General features: G+C 53.5%; 1 protein-coding gene across 1 annotated transcript; it reads left to right on the top strand.

Moving 5' to 3' along the window:
• The first annotated feature begins 7,886 nt into the window (after positions 1 to 7,886).
• HOXC10 (homeobox C10) lies at positions 7,887 to 13,143 on the top strand. Its single transcript, XM_047740194.1, has 2 exons — positions 7,887 to 8,761; positions 12,020 to 13,143. The coding sequence occupies exons 1-2, from the start codon at positions 8,011 to 8,013 to the stop codon at positions 12,295 to 12,297; spliced, it is 1,029 nt and encodes a 342-aa protein (XP_047596150.1). The 5' UTR covers positions 7,887 to 8,010; the 3' UTR covers positions 12,298 to 13,143.
• The last annotated feature ends 3,708 nt before the right edge of the window (positions 13,144 to 16,851 follow it).

Genomic DNA, 16,851 nt, shown 5'->3' with positions numbered 1-16,851 from the left:
TCAAAGAAAATGGTTTTGCCAATATGATTCTGTGGAATGACAGGCAAAACGCCCTAATAATGGACAGTCACAACCAGGCTCCGCCGTTGTTTTCGATGACAGGGACCTGTGCGGCTTAGCTATCTGAATCTGTAATTTGTCAATGTGAGTCTTGAGATAAAATCCGAAAGCCAACGTGTGCATACAGCCCCACAATTCCCTTGTGTGCCCCCACCCAGGTATTTTAAGTTGGTGTGCCTGTGTGTACAGAAGAAGGAATCTTATATGTACATTTCTGCCCGTGCTGTGGAGTAAGCCTCACCCCACACACATCCAAGGCTTGTGTCCTCTGTGGTGTGTAAGCCTTGGCAGTGTTTATGAGTGTCAGCAAGAACGAAGCTGGGGGTGCTCTGTGGGTGTGTATGTGTGTGTGGATGCGCAAGACCTCATTTATCCCCTAGTCATATCAAGGAATATTGACATGCTGGCCATGTTTCCAATAAAATAAGGTGGGGATAACTCTATTGAGCAAACCTGTTTATAGAGCTAAATGTTGATCTCCAAATGGATTCCGATTTTGGAGAAAACTATTTGAAACCTATAGCTACCCCTTGCCTGCAATATGCAGCCCAGAAAAGATCCCCGGCCCCAGAAGGGATTTCGGATGGCAGGGGAGGGGGGGGGTCATAGTGAAAGAAAAACAAAGCCTTTTGTGACCCAGGCCCAGAAACCTGCCTGTCCTTTGCAACCCTCTAAAAAGAGAAAAAAGGGGTCTCTGTCCCCCAAACGAACCCATCTTCTGGCCCCTGGGGTGTCCAACCCCCCTTGTGGGTCAGGAGCACTCTGGGCTCAGCCTTTCTGGGTAATCCCCTCCAGCCGAGGCGCTGCCAGGGAACAAAAGATCTTCGTCTAGACGCCGCCATAAAGCACCCCCCGTGCCTCTAAACCCAGTTTCATTTCGCCCTTAATGACCCAGTCTGGCCTGGGTTAGAAAATGCTTCCGCTCTAAATAGTAAACAAACCCACAGCGGATGGTCTTGGCTCCCCCAACACACCCCAGACCCCCACGCCATTACCCTCTTGCCCCGCATCTTCCCCCTCTTCTCCTCCACCTTTTCTCAGCTCCCAGCTCCCCAACCCCCTCTCACCCCCCCCCCCCCCCAGTAAATAAACCCGAGGCCGAGTTCAAAGTTTCTTGGAGCTAAGGAGGAATGTTGGTTGTAAAAATCCAAGTTTATAGCGCACGTGGGAGTTTACAAGGGTATTAAGTGGTGTGGGCTGAGAGAGAGCACTCTGGGCCCCTCCCCCTCTCGCTATGGGCTTTAGGGGTACAGAGAGAACCTTGGAGACTTGAAAGGAGAAATGGCTTGGGGCCAGCCTTGTGTTGGGGTTTCTTTGTCCCTCAGATCCCTGGGTTGCTGAGGAATGGGGATGCAAGGGTCCCTTAGAAGACAGTTCACACAGGCACCTCTGAAAGCAAGCCCACAGGTTTCAGATGTCCCAGATGGAGAGGATGGGCAGCTCTGCTTTGAGAAAGCAAGAAAGTGACAGACCAGGTGTCTGAAAGGTGCACAGACATGGGGATACCTAGAGCCCCTTCTCAACCAGAGGGAGAAAAACTAGCTGGGGCTAATTTCCTGAGTGGGCTGAAGGCAGAGGGGGATTTTCTCACCAGAGCAAAGAAGAACTTTGAACTTCAAGAAGTCAAGGGCGCCACCCCTTCCCTTTCCCCGCCCCCTCTCAGGAATCTGTAGGACAATTCGTTTCTGGGCCACTATTCCTTCAAGGGGGCTGTCCCTGGGGTTTCCTGGTGCCCCAGGGCTGGATAACACTGTTTGCTGAACCTTCTCTGCTCGGAGCCCGCCAGAACCGTGTGCACGCGACTACACTCTTTATTATTCGTATAAACCTTTGGAAAAGGCAACGCCCGGGCAGTTTTTATAACTTTGTTTGGCATAAAAGTTTTACAAGATTCCTCCTCCCCTTTTAAAAAACTTTAAGTTTTGGTCTTTTCACGGAATGAAACCTCAGGATCTTTAGGAGGTTGTGGGGAGAGAGGTTCTGGGGCCCCGGTGGGGGAAGTGGGGGCGTCTGAAGGTGACTCCGTCTGCCTACGGCAGAACAAGGCTGAAGACTGTCGCCAGTCTTTGCCTGAGGCCCAACTTAGACCGAGCTTTGGGGGCTAGCGGCTCACAGCCACTACAGGCCTGCAAGACAGTGCTAGCCGCTCCACTCTGGACGCACGCCCTTGCAGACTCCCAAAGCTGGGCAATGTCATCAGGGCCAGACCTTTCCCTTCATTCCCTCTGTTCTCCTGCAGGCATCATTCTCTCTGTCTCTCTGTCTCTCTGTCTCTCTGTCTCTACACACAACACACACACACACACACACACACACACACACACACACACACACACCAAACACTCCCTCAACCCACTACACAAAGTGGAAACCCATAACCTTGACTCAGACTACGGATTTAGGAGAGTTACACACACGGCCTTGCATCTCTGTTTCTTGCAAAGTCTCCAGTGGGTCGGAAGAAAGACAGAATTCAAAACACCGAGGAATTCCTGCCCAGAGGTTCCAGAGATTGCAAGACTGACAGAGGAGGGCCGGCAGGCTGCAGTCCGGAAGCTCAGAGAACAAAGGTGCCCATGTGGGGACATGGCTTTGGGTTGCTAAGCCCGCGGGTGGCCCCTGGATCTTGACCCCCATCTGGGACTGACAGAGCCCCACTCCTTCATTTCCCCTGGCTCCAGCCTTGGGGACTCCAGTTCAGCTCAAACTGAGGCTATTTTAATGTTCAGCTCTGGAGGTCAGGACAAAGATGGAGCGACTTCTCCAAAGAGGCGTCTTGGAGGCAATGGGACCAAAGGTACCTGAGCCCTGGGACCAGGCGTGTCAGGGAACCATCAGGGCCAGTAAGAATGTGCCCCTGCGTCAGCTTTTCCTTCCCTCTAATGGCGACTGCTGAGGCCTGGCCGCTGGCCGCTGGCAGCTGTACACTTCGCCTTGTGAGGAGCCGAGTTATTAAGGCTGAAGGCCGGAGAAGGTCAACTCCAAGCCTGAGTAGTAAGGCTGGGAAGAGATGGACCTGAGCCTGCGGCTTTCTCCTCCCTGAGCTATGCATCAGAGAGAAAAACAAGAAAGGCTGGGGAGACCGAAAGTCAAGGGGGAAGGAAAGCACTGAGGAGGAAAGAAAAGAGCAAAGAATAAATTGTGTCCTAAAGAAAAAAGGAAGAAGGAAATAAAGAAAACAATGAATTAAGAAAGAGAAAAGGTCAGGAAAAAATGAAGGGAAAAATGAACTGCAGGAAAAAAGAGAAGGAAAGAAAAAGAGAAAGAAACAAATAAAGAGAAAGGAGGAAGAAGAAAAAGAAAATAAGGAAAGCAGGAAGAAAGGAAGAAACTGAGAGAGAAAGAGGAAAAAAAGATGCAAAATGGATCTTCGGAAAGGAATTTAGCCGGTAAGGGAGGAGCGGGGGGTTTCCTTCTCCGGAGCCAGTCGGCCCAACCACAGCCCTGACTCCCCACTGGAAACCCAATCTACTGGGGCAACTTGGGAGCAAATCCCTGATGTGGGGGGCCAGGTTTCCCCCCACCAAGACATCCTCCCATCTGTTTCCTTCTCTCAAAGCTTCTTTCCGAAGTGTTTGCTGTCTGGTTTCGATTCAGGAGGCAAAGTTAAATAACTGGCCGCCTTCGGCAGGGCAAAAAGGCCGTTGTGTTGGCTCAGGTTTATCGGACTTCAGGATGCGGGGATCCTGGGGAGCACAACTCTTAGGTAGAGGTGAATATTTGTTGCCGTGCGTGCGCAATGGAGCACAGGTTAGACAAGTTCGTAAACGGTAAATTCTGTAGCATCTGGGTGCAATCGTGTAGTGTACAGTGTCCAGATGTGAGAGGGACTCTGATGGCCGGGCTGCCAGGGTGGCTTCGAGATCCTGAGTAGACCAGAGGCACCTCCAAGGGTCCTGGGTCTCCCATGTCTCTCTTGTACCTCTTTGAAAATCTCTGTCTTGGGCTTCTGAGCATTCTGCAGTTTGCCTGGTAGTTCAATGTTACCAACTCAGCCTGGGCAGAGCCCCGTGTTTGTGAAGGAGAAAAGCAAAATTTTCCTTCAAGTTTTGGGATGAGAATGATTTATCTGGGTCTCCAAAACAAGAGGAAAAATGCCTGTAACTTTACTCCCTGGTGTGGTTTTGTTTTCCATTTCACTTGGAGAGATTTCAATACACCAACTTTACTACTATTTTATTTTATTATTTTACCCCAAAGGGAGAGACGCTCTTCCTTTTTTCAATCCACCTTTAAAATTTCCCAGATGATTTCCTTAAACTGTTGGGGAAACTCTCCTCATTTTCCTTGGAAAAATCGGGGTGTTTCTGGGGCACGTTGAGGGCTGGCGCCAGGGAAACAGCCCGGTTCCTTTCTGTTCGTTGAGCACTACATTTTCCTTCTTCTGTTTTCACATGGGGACCCCTAGTGCCCCAGCCCTCGGCCTGCCATCTGGAACCACAGATCTTCCTGGAATATGCTAGGAGCGAGCAAGGGGCACCCTCCTCCTCTCCCTGGCTCACAGTCCCACAGGCAGCAGGAGGCTCAGTCCCCCGTCCCTGCTGCCCTTCCAGGTTCAGGGTACCAGGAAGAAGCAACCAGAATGAGAGGGCTCTCGGGTTGGGTGGGATTGGTCAAGATGTACGTGCAGCCTGAGCCCTGCTCTGGCCTGCCACCCCTGGATTTTCACAGCCCCAAGTTGAGGCAAGAAGGGGGAGCCCTGAAGTCTCTCAGCACTCCCAGAAAGTTGGGGAAATGGTTTAACTGGCTGAGCGTAGCCACACAGATTTCTCTTGACCCCAATCCAGTTCCCCAGGGGTGCAGGCCTGAGGGTCTTGGCTCTGTGGGGCAGGACCTGTGGGTGCCTGGCAGCGGCAGCAGGCGGGATGGCCGTGGCAGCCCGAGTGCCTTTGAACGCCAGGCCCGGACAATAGGACTGAAACGGCCTTTGCTCGTGGCCTCGGGAAAGACCGAGCCCAAGGAGGCAGGGCTGGAACACACATCTGACTGTACTTTCCTGGACCTGCTCAAATGCTCCCCTTGCCTCGTCCTCACCCTCACGTCTTCCTCTCTTTCGCCTCCACTGGGGCAGAATCCCAAAGTCTGCAAAAACCCAAGTTATTCGAGTCTGCGTCCGCGCTTGGGGTCTTGTTTAACAGCTCCGGGTTTGCGTTTATCCTGTGTAATTAGAGGCAAACATTTGTCCCACCGGGGGTCCCACTTAGGCTGATGAATTTGATTTCTTTTTTCATTAATGGGCCGTGTTTATCATACTTCTAATTATTTCAACTTTAAACACTATTCGTTCTTGTGAGGAGGTGAGAGCTGAGGCGGGAGGCTCCTTTTCCCCGGGGGATTATTTCCATTAATAATGGCAAGAATTCTGAAGCAGCTCCAACCCCTCCTGGGGCTGAGGTAAGGAGTGAGTTTGGGATGGAGGTCGGGCTGGTAGGGAGAGACAGGTCCTGAGGCGGAGTGACTCTGTTCCTCTCCCGTTGGTTCCCCAGCTTAAGTCTTGGGGCTTGCTGTTTTTTGAGAGGTAATCTGGAGTTTGTCTTCTTCACCCTCCGCCACCACCCTCGCCCCCTCCCAGCCTGGGCTCAGACCCTTCCCCTGTGAGCCTCTTGGCAACCTTCCACCACCCCAGCCAGATCCCAGCCTGGCTGGGCAGAGGCTCAAGGAGCCCTATCCCAGCCCCTAGCTGCTAACACCGACAGAAAAGCCAGGAAAAGTTAGGGTTGACCAAGCGGTACCTGGGTGTGGAGGAGAGGGCCCAGCAGACCCCCAAATGGGGGACAAGGGCAGGAGACTGCAACACCAAACTCCACGGACAGGCACACCAGGCGGGAAAATAAAGGAGATGTGAAAGAGCGGGGGAGGGAACCCCCCCAAAGCCATATAATTCTCAATTGCTTTGGTCTTTAATTTCATCGCCCCATAAATGAGGAAATATCAGTTCCCATACTAAATTTTTATCCCCGGCTGATAAATATGACGGGGAATTTTCGTTGGGTCCTCGTAAAAGCGAACAGTTTCGATCAAACTGGTGGGGAAAGACTTATGCAGATAATACAAACAGAGTGGCCATAAAGTCTCCGCCGTTTCCCGCGGGGTGGGAGGTGGGACAAATGGTTCCCTGGGTTGACGGCTGCCCAGGCTGTCCCAAGTCTCGTCTGGGGCCTAAACAGCCTAACCTTGCCCCAGCCAACCCCTGTGCCGAGCCCACTGCGACCCCTGCAAATGAAAACACAAAACCATTTCTAATCTCCTCTGGCTGACCCTGCAAGCGAGTCACAGTTTACACATTTTCCTGCCAGTGTTCCCAGGGTCCATGGACCCCTGTGGTCTCCTCTCTCGCCCCCTGGCTGAGGGACTTCCGTGGATTTCTTTCCGAAGTCCTTTTCTAGCAGCCGCGGGCTGGGGCCTCTCTAGAAGCGATCCAGCCTCTGCACTCTTCCACGCCAGGGCGCCCGCAGCACCGGTCCTTTCCCGGCCAGGCTTCAGCCCTTTGGAAAATCGAAACCCGAGGCTTCATCCAGGGGAAAATGTGGGGCGACCGGAAAGACAAGTTATTTTCCAGATTCCGTTTCCTGAGGAAGGGGTGGAGAGTTTAGTTCGCTTTGGGAGAAAGGCGATGGAGAAACGGAAAGAACTATTTAAAACATACCTTGTCCCTTATTAAAAAAATAAAAACCACACAAAGACGCTGGTTCCTCTTTTCCGTTAAAAAATGCCCCCCAGCTCATTCGCTCTGTAAAGGACACTTCTCTGGGTCGAATTTTGTCGCATCTGGTGTCCTAGTTTCCCGTGTGATACGTGACTCCCACAAACCATCCGAGGCCCTGCAGGTTCCCTCTTCCTCTCTGGGAATATTCCTTGTTTTAGTGGGGGCAAGGTCAATTGGAAAGCGAGGACCGCCAAGGCCTGGAGCAAAGCACCCGAACCGACTCCAAGGCCCAAGCCTTCCAACCCTTGAGATGGTGACCCAGGGGCCGCCCACTCTGTCAGGCCCGGACTGCATTCCCTGGTCTGGGAGCTGGCGCCTCTGGTCTCTGGCTTCCTTCTCTCCGGACCCCTAGATCCACTGGAAACCTCCTTTACCCTCCTGGAACAGCCCTGAAGTGATGATGACCCCCTCCCTGGTCCACTCCAGACTCTGGGGATTCCCCCGTCAACCCGCACAGGAAACTTATAACTCAACCAGGTTCCACTGAGCAAGGTCCCCAAACTGAGCTCCCAGGCCAAGCCCTGAGAACCGGGACGCAGGAGAGCAGAAAGTTTAGTTCTGTTTGGGATTCCTTAACTTTTCTGCCTTTCTCTGCCCACTGGAGCCCTCCCTCCAAACATCACCCCACACCCCTCCCAAGGGAAGAAACGGGGCAAGGGCACAAAGAGAGGAAAAGAAGAGGTAAAAGACAAGGGAAAAAGTACCTGGATCGTGTCTTGACCTTTTAATTTGAATTTGACTGTTTTGAGCCCCGAGTTGCCTTGCTCTCTCCCTCTCTCCTGCATGTCCCCCCTCTCCGCCCCACTCTCCCCAAGAGTTACAGGCTGGCTCCCGGGTAAACAAACCCCGTTCTCTCTAGAACATCCCCCCACCCTCCTCCACCCCTCTCCTGCCCCTGCCGCCCCGGGGGCGCTTCCTTTGTTCGCGGGAAGGGCTCCGGCGCCCCTACCCCGGGGCGGCTGCTAGGTGGCGCTGTTACTCCACGCTGCGCGCTCCGCCTGCCGACAACTTGACCCCGCTGACGTCACGGCCGTCTGAATCATCAAGGCCATTTTCAAATCCCATTGGTCTAGCCGTCACATGGTGAGGACCGAATGCGCGGATAATTATGGAGCTGATATTTCCCCCCCCTCCCCTTCTTTTCCCTCCCGCCCCTCCAACCGCCCCCCCTCCCGGATGGGGAAAAAAAAAGATGTCAGCTCCTCCGCTGTAGTATTGCTCCTTAAAAACCCCTCTCTCTGAAAATGACATGCCCTCGCAATGTAACTCCGAACTCGTACGCTGAGCCCTTGGCTGCGCCGGGCGGAGGAGAGCGCTATAGCCGGAGCGCAGGCATGTATATGCAATCTGGGAGTGACTTCAACTGCGGGGTGATGAGGGGCTGCGGGCTCGCGCCCTCGCTCTCCAAGAGGGACGAGGGCAGCAGTCCCAACCTCGCCCTCAACACCTACCCGTCCTACCTCTCGCAGCTGGACTCCTGGGGCGACCCCAAAGCCACCTACCGCCTGGAACAACCTGTTGGCAGGCCGCTGTCCTCCTGCTCCTACCCACCTAGTGTCAAGGAGGAGAATGTCTGCTGTATGTACAGCGCAGAGAAGCGGGCGAAAAGTGGCCCCGAGGCAGCTCTCTACTCCCACCCCCTGCAGGAGTCCTGCCTCGGGGAGCACGAGGTGCCCGTGCCCAGCTACTACCGCGCCAGCCCGAGCTACTCAGCGCTGGACAAGCCGCCCCACTGTGCCGGGGCCAACGACTTCGAAGCCCCCTTTGAGCAGCGGGCCAATCTCAACCCGCGCGCGGAACATCTGGAGTCGCCCCAGCTCGGGGGCAAAGTGAGTTTCCCTGAGACCCCCAAGTCCGACAGCCAGACCCCTAGCCCCAATGAAATCAAGACCGAGCAGAGCCTGGCGGGCCCAAAAGGCAGCCCCTTGGAGAGCGAAAAGGAGCGAGCCAAAACCGCGGACTCCAGCCCAGACACCTCGGATAACGAAGCGAAAGGTAAGGCTGCCTGGGCCGCGGCGGCCGGGCTGGGACGCTCGGGTACTTGGTCTTCGTGGCCGGGGCGGGGGCAGGGGGAGGGTTGGGCCGAGGAGGCCCTGGACAGTCCCGGGAATGCGATCCCGGCTTGCGACTCGTGTCCGCTGAGCGCCAGGCTGGTGGCGCGTCATTTGGCTAAGGAAGGTAAGCGGCAGAGTGGAAGGGCCGGGCCGCCAGCGGCTGTGGGCGCCGAGACCCGGGAGTGGTGCGCACCGCGGGCAGCCTGCGGGCGCCTTGTGCTGCCCAGGGCTGATGACGGCTCCCGGGTGCTTGCTGGCTTTGGTTTGCTTGCTTTACGGTGGTGGCTTGGGGGGCTGAGGTCCCTCGTTCAGGTCAGAAGCTTGCAAAAAGCTTAAAATGGCGATCTTGGGCCAGGGACTGGGGAAGGCTTAGGTGAAGGGGGATTTCGCTTTACTGCGCTTTCCCAGTTGAAAATTGTTTCCTTCGAAGCGCGATTTGTTATTGTTTGTGGGTCTGATTTGTGTGTGTGGTATGGGCTCCTGCGGTTTGAGCTCGGCCGGGGGCCCTCGGGCAACGGGGGCTGGGGCGGAAAGAGGTGGAGGTGAAGGGCTGATCTCCACGTCCGTCCCTCCTCCAGACGCCTGGCTAGGGGATGGCGTTGGAACAGGGCATTTGGAATGTTGTTAGTTTCTTGTCTCCACTGTAAAATTTCTTTTTCTTTTTCTAGTTAAATTTAAAAACATATTTTTTCGTTCTTTTCCAAAAACAGTTTACAAATGAGTGGTTGGGAATTTTCTGTGTGCGTGGCAAGCGGTTTTCTCCTGAAAGGGAGTGTTGCTTTAGTTGGATTTCATTGTGATTTCGGCTGGAGAGAGAAAGCCTAGCCAGAGTTCAAGCTCAGGGTTCAAGATTCATTTCTGCTGCTGGAACTGGGGTCCTCCAGGACCTTTCTCTGACACCTGGAGAAAGAATGTGGAGGAAACGGGAGCAGTGGAGGGAACTTGAGGGGACCCACTTTCCTTGAAAAGTTGGAGCAAAAATCATCCAGAAAGGCCCAACTGGGAGGAGAGGAATAAACCTGTGTCCCCTGCCACTAACTACTGGAGGCTGTGTATAAGTGGGGCTCGTTGGACGCAGAGGCAGATGAGTTCCTGAGAGCTGAGCAGCCTGGGGCGGCCTGGATCTTGTGGTGCTTTGTATATGGATACGGTGCACACGCATGCCTGGCGGCGACCTGTGTCACACTCACACTCACACACACGCCTCTCTCATGTTTCGCGCACACTCACGCATGCCCCCGTGCGCACGCACACACACACACACACAAACATGCGCGCGCGCGCACGCTCGTGCGCGCACCCGCACTGTTTTGGCGGGCAAGGGCAGAGCCTTGCCCTCTTGGGTCTCCTCTGCAAAGATGGCCTTGGCAAATCAGCCCATAGAGACCCCAGCAGAAGATGTGCACCAGTGTGTTCATGAGGCTGAGGGAGAGAGTGAGGTACCCACACCCAGGAAGGCTTCCCTGTGACACATGTGCTGCAGGAAAGCTTAATTTTGTGCCCTCTCCCCAGATCCTGAGCTTTGTTGGGAAAGAATTTTAGGTTAGGAAAAGCTGCGTCCTACCCCCACCAAAAGCAAAGTCAAGGTTAACAAGTCCACCTCCTAACTCAAACTGCCCCCATTCGGGTAGGCTCCCTTTCTCTCTTGCCCTCCGCACAACAACCTAAGCCCTTCCATCCCACCCAATCCCTCTCAGTCTGCACTTTGCCTGTGCCCTTCTTGCCTCCACTCCCCCCCCATATGGTGTCTCCACCAGGCCAGAGGCGAGAGGGCTTTTAGCCAGACTTCCCCATTTTTAATTTCTCCCTTCGCCCAAAACCCAACAATCCCAATGAGAAAATAAATAGGGCAGAGTTAGATGTGGAGAACATTTAAATAATTTAGCAAGAGGCTGCAGGTGCAGAGGTGGGAGCAGAAGTAAGGACATTCAGATGTCTTAAACTATAGCCTTAAGTTTGCCTTTTTTTTTTTTTTTCCCCTGGTGCCTCTCAGTTCCCCAAGGGCCCCTGCCTCACACCCCATCAAAAGAGGATCTAGGAATCTGGCAGTTCCATTTGGCAAAGCGGGGGGCCGGGGGGTGAGAGTACAGAGCCATCAGCAGCCACCTTTGCTGGGTGCCCTTGTTGGGTCTCTGGACTCTGGGTTTTTTCCCTAGAAAGGATGGCCAAGGGCTCTCATGCTGCTTGAGGAGCAAGGCTGGTCCATTTCAGCAAGAATGTGTACCAAGGAAAGAAGCTGTCAATAAGATAATGGGAATTACACACTCTATCTATATCATCTCCTTCTCTCAGTAGACACATGTGTACGTATCTGTGTGTGGACAGTTGTGTAGGAGTGCGCACCTCTACAGGAATACACGTGCACACACAGGCATTCACATCTATATAGACTAGATGGAGACTTCCAGGAGGCTGCATTTCTTCAGGATATCTCTCTCCCTTGACCTTAGGTCCTATGGCTAGGGCAGTTGTCTGAGGACCCCTCAGCATGCCCCAGAGCGGTTGCCCCTGACCTCTGCTGCCTTCACAAGCAACCCTGCTTCAGCTATTCACACCTGGGGGAAATGGCCAGGAGAGGAAGAGCTGGCAACGGGAGATTGAAAGGGGCAGAGTTGCTCTGTGGCACTTCAGGTGGGAACAAGGGCTGGGGGTCTGGTACAGGGACAACTGCAAGGGCCTCTGGCCACAGGGACTCTAAGGCGATGTCCCTCTGTCCCTCCACTGAGTTGAAAGGGGTCAAAGCTCTCTGGGAATTGCTCTGGGCAGCAGGGTGGACTCTGCAACCCCGTCTGGGGCCTGGGAAGCACTTTTCCTTCCAGTTGGATTTTTCCAGAACTGGAATGGAACCTAGAGGAGGGAGGGCCTGGTGAGGTTGAGCACACGCCCGCCAGGGTCAGTCAATAAGCTGAGGGAGAGTGGGAGTACTCAGAATCTGCTAGGTCAAGGTGGATTGGGGTCACTTAATTAATAAATGCTCCCAAGGCAAGAGCTTTCTGTCTTTCCCCATGGAAGTCTAGACCCCAAAGAAATTCTAAGAGCCCAGAGCCCAAGAACACCCCGCCAGCCAGGCCTTTGGGGTGAGAACAGCTCCCCTCTGCTCCCTCAGCCGCCCCCCACAGCAGACTGGCAAAGGCTGCAGCGGGCTGCGAGGGTCTGCCACTTCGAGGGATACTTATGTAAATAATGTTATTTTTAACAGAGGAGATAAAGGCAGAAAACACCACAGGAAATTGGCTGACAGCAAAGAGCGGAAGGAAGAAGCGGTGCCCCTATACTAAACACCAGACGCTGGAATTGGAGAAAGAATTTCTGTTCAATATGTATTTGACGCGAGAGCGCCGCCTGGAGATTAGCAAGACCATTAACCTTACAGACAGACAAGTCAAAATCTGGTTTCAAAATCGCAGAATGAAACTCAAGAAAATGAACCGAGAGAATCGGATCCGGGAACTGACCTCCAATTTTAATTTCACCTGAGCGCGCGGCCTCCCCTCCTCCTCCCCTTTCTCCCTGCTCCTTCCTTTCCCCGCCCCCTCCTCCCTTTGTGCCTGGTGCTATATATTTTTTTTTTTTTCCCTCCCTGAGTATAAATGCAACGCGCCTGCCAAAAAGGCAAAGACCTCAGACTCTCCTTCCAAGGGACCTATGGTTCGTGCTGCGAAGATGCCTCCACCTAAAGCATGAGAAACGGGGTGCCGGGGTGTGGGGTGTGGTGTGCCCGCATAGATGAGGGTGGGAGAGTGGCTGGTGTGTGTGTCAACCCCTCACTCACCCACGCACTCACACACACCATCCTGTCCTCCATGCAAAGTTAAGGTCGAACCCACCCGATCACAGGGGGAAAAAAATCAACCAGAGAAGGTCTGTAATCTCGCAGAGCACAGTCAGAATCGCTCCTTCCTTGCTGCATTTCCTCCTTAGGATAATAGACGTTTTGGAAAGTTCGGCTAGTGTTTGTGTGTTTGTCGTAGCGCCCAGCGCCTCCACGAAACCCTCTCCATGTCTTTACCTCCCAGTCGCTCTGAGAATCTGCTTGAAGTCTCGTATTTGTACTGCTTTCTGCTTTTCTTCCATTCTCCCAGCACCCCCCACATTCTCCCACCACTGACACCTCAGAAATTCCATCCAGAGGAATACAAAAAAATTTAAAAATTAAAAATAGAACATAGTAAAGCAAAGACAGACTGCCCCCCCTTAAATATTGCCCTGTCCCTGTCTGGGAGTTGTGTTATTTAAAGATATTCTGTATGTTGTATCTTTTGCATGTCGCTTCCTTAATGGAGAAGAAAATCCTAATAAATTTCCAGAATCGTAATCCTCAAATGGGTGGTTTTTTGTTTTTAAGTGTTTTTTTAGCAACACCCCCACCCCAAAAAGAGGCTGAGTGTATGGATGTGTGTGTTTTGTGTTTGACTCATCTCCTAGAGCCTTTCTAGAATGTCTCTTGGCGGGTTTAATGTAAGTGAGAGACCATAACGTTGATTTAAATATTATCCAGGTGACCACAATAAGTCAAGGTCATAAAACAGTAATGTCAGGACGGTCTTGGTGCGCGCGAGAGGTGGATTTTATGATCTGCAAATATAATGTGGTGCTGCAGTAAAAGATGCATTTAAAGGTGACTGGAGGAGGGAAAGAGGCAGAGAGCAAACTGCAATCTTGAGGAGCAGACGGATCTGATTGCCTGGGGTGCTGGGCCAGGCGCACCCCACCGCTGCTGGGGGAACCCCAAGAGCCCCCCACCTATCCAAAGAGAGGAATAAACTTAACCGCCGGAGGGGGACGAGGAGCTCAGCCAACCCCCCCTCCTCGACAGCAGCAGCAGAAACGCGGGCAGAGGCAGGAGGAGGAGGCGGCGACAAGGTAAGAGAAGCGGTTTCTTGTTCTTCTCTTGGCGGCGTAGTGGGGACCAGCGGTGTCCCCAGGTGCCTGGCGTGCAGCGGGCACAACAGGGAGGAAGGTGTTTCGGGCATCTGAGCTTGCTGAGAGCCCAGGCTTGTCTTGTGGCCGCACTCACGGTGGAGGGCAGTGGCCGGGAGCTCCCTCTCCACCCCTCCCCGACCCGTTGCCGTGGGGTTCGGCGGGTAAAGGGGTAAATTGGTGGTTTTTGGCTTCTTTCTCTGTGCGGGCACTTAGGGTGGCCTCGAGGTCGACACATGGATGTAGATGTCGCTCCGTCTGGTCGTCTGCTGGGGGAAGAAGAGGGAGGGTGGGCGAGAGAGGGCTGGAGCTTGAAGCTTAGGTTTCCTGCTTTCTGCTGGTTTGGATCCGAGCCTTATTCAAGCTTTCGGTCTCCACGTTTTCTGGCCGTGGGGTTTTGCCAGGCAAGTGGCCTGATTGGAAGAGGCTCTGGAGCACAAGAGCCTTGGTTCGGCCACCCATAGAGGCAGGGAAGCAAAGCAGAGCTGAGACAGGGAGAAGACCAGAGGGAATCCAGGAGGAGAGCCAGATGGACAAGACAGGGGACCCAGCTCAAGAGTGGAAGGACACTCCAGCTTCCCCCAGGGCCAGGGCCAGAGGCAGGGGAATAGCTCCACTGCGGGGCTGGGGGCGGGGCGGGGGTTTGGCGGCTGGAGGTCCCATTTCACCAGAGTTTCCCTGAGCAATTTGCTTAGACCAGAGGCTGTTGAGGCAGTCAGACCCCCTACCCACCCAGCCACCCAAAGTCTACTCTCTAGTCCTTAGGGAGGTTGTGGGGGCGGAAAGGGGGACGGGGCTGAATTTCTTCCTTCCCCAACCCCCTTCCCTTCTCCTCGCGATAGATGCAAAGCCGATCCCGCCCTGCTCGCTCAGCTGATCTGTGGCTTAGGTAGTTTCATGTTGTTGGGATTGAGTTTTGAACTCGGCAACAAGAAACTGCCTGAGTTACATCAGTCGGTTTTCGTCGAGGGCCCCAATCCACCTACCCTGCTCCTTCCCTCCCCAGTGGGACTGCCCCACAGCCCCCTCCCAGGTAGGGCAAAATGGGTACAGACTGAGGAGGACAAGCTGTGACTGGGACTGCAGGACAAGTCTGGGGAGACCCGCTTCATATTGTCCACTCCTCAGCCTGTCCCAATCCCTGTGACTGAGGGAGAGGAGTTTTCCCAGCAGCTATTGTTTCCTGGGCCCAGCTGATGGAGACAGACAAAGAAAGTCTAGCCAATTCCAAGGAAATTGAGGAATTTGAGTAAGAGGTGGCCTGGTGGGCCCTCTCAGTTGGACAGCAGGGTGGGGCAGGATCAGAAAGAGAGAGAAGAGTACTGAAAGAGAAGGGAGTCTCTGGAAGGGCTAGCTTCTCTCACCTGCCAACCTCCAAAGACAAAAATCTACCTCCAGTCGGCTGGGGCTGGAGCTTCTCCCTTGACAAGTGGGGTGTCTGGGGGGTCCCAAGAGTTGGGGAACTCTGAGCTCCAGCTCAGCCACCTCCCCTTCCCTTTCTATAGCTCCATACCCATGAGAAGGGGATATTTAGTGTGTTAGTAGTTAGAGAAAAGCCATCAAGTCCAAATAGAAACACCCCCACCCCCCCACCCCCGCCCAACACACACACACACCCTACTGGGAAACATCAGGGCAGGAACCTAGTTCTAGTTTCGGTCTAGCTGTCTGTGGCCCATAGGCCTTGGTCTGTTGTGTCTGTGGCTGTCAGGCAGCTGCTTGTCTTTGCGCTGTGTGGAAATGTCTGGGTGAACGGAGGCTGCCAGCGCCCACCATTACCATATTGTTGGGAAGGTTGTTGGCTGATGCCAGGGGGAGGAGGGGAGGATAATGGAGTAGAGAACCCGAGCAAAGTGAAACTTTGCAAAGCTTCTTCCCTTCCTTTCCCTACCCGGCTCCTGAATTCTGGCCCTGGTCGCTAGAGAGAAGGCTCTCAAAAGAGGCTTCTCTGCCTGTGGAGAAAAATGGGAGGGGGGTCAGGGAGAATGGGGAGATACACCCCTGTTCTCAGAGAGACTGGGAAAGAGAAAGCCAAGAGGAGAAGGATAGACTCCTGGTTCTCTTACTTTGGAATTATTATGATTATTAAAGTATTATAAACTTTGAGACAGGGGAATAAAATTACATCCCTGTAACAGAATATATACATGGAGTTCTATTTTCTTACAGTGGGCTGCTGGAGGGATATATCTAACCTTGTATATGAGTGTAGGTCCCTTTTTCTATATGTCTGTCTTCTCCAGACTCTCTCAAAGCCCTAGTATATTTTTCCATGCATACTTCGTGTATTTCTCTCTCTCTCTCTCTCTCTCTCTCTCTCTCCAGAGAGATTTCTTTTGACCCCAGGGAGGCTAGAGGAGAAAATGGGAATAGAGCCTTTCTTCTCCCTGAGTTTGTTAGTCTTTCTGTCTATCCCCCAGCCCTTTGTGGGGGAAAATAATCTCTTTTCCTTGAAGGAAAGTGCTCAAATCTCTCTATGGCTCCTGGGAAATAGGGAGGTTTTCAGAGAAGAAGGCCAGCTGGTGCGAGGCAGGCAGGGGCTCCCCTGGTTTGGGAGCCCCTAGCAGTCTCTGAGTTTTCCAGCTGTCAGAAGCACAGGACCAGTTGGAGTGAAGGGAGTCCCAGGCAGGGGCCGGGTGCTCAGGAGTGCCTGGCTTGGAGAGAGTGTCCCTGATGGGCCGAAATTCACCAATGAACGACTTTTGTGCTTTGGGTCTCTCTCTGCCCCCATTTCCATTTCAGAGTCGGTGGGCTTATGGGAGGGTGGCCACAGAGCCATGAGTCTGCGGTGTTCCCCTTCCCAGATCCTGGGGAATGGGGCGAGTCCTCACCCCGCCAAGGTGAGGGCCAGTCTGGTGGTCAGAGTCCACCCCCACGGCCCTGGGACCGTAGATTATGGCTAAGGCGATGGTGATTATTTATTCGCTTCGCTGGAAGGGAGTCTTCAGAAGAAACAGCGTGAAGAGGAGGGAAAAAATTATCTCTCTCGTCTGCGGATATTAAGATGGATTTTTATTTCTTAAAGGACCCTCCCCGCCGAGAGCGCATAAGCGTAAACTTAATATATGCTCCGCAGCCCAACTCCAGAAATCGCAATAAAAGTTAAAACCT

Source organism: Lutra lutra, chromosome 8 (assembly GCF_902655055.1).
Source record: "Lutra lutra chromosome 8, mLutLut1.2, whole genome shotgun sequence".
NCBI classification, from domain to species: Eukaryota; Metazoa; Chordata; class Mammalia; order Carnivora; family Mustelidae; genus Lutra; species Lutra lutra.
The sequence above is the reverse complement of the archived record's forward strand: the minus strand, read 5'-3'. Positions and strand labels throughout refer to the sequence as shown.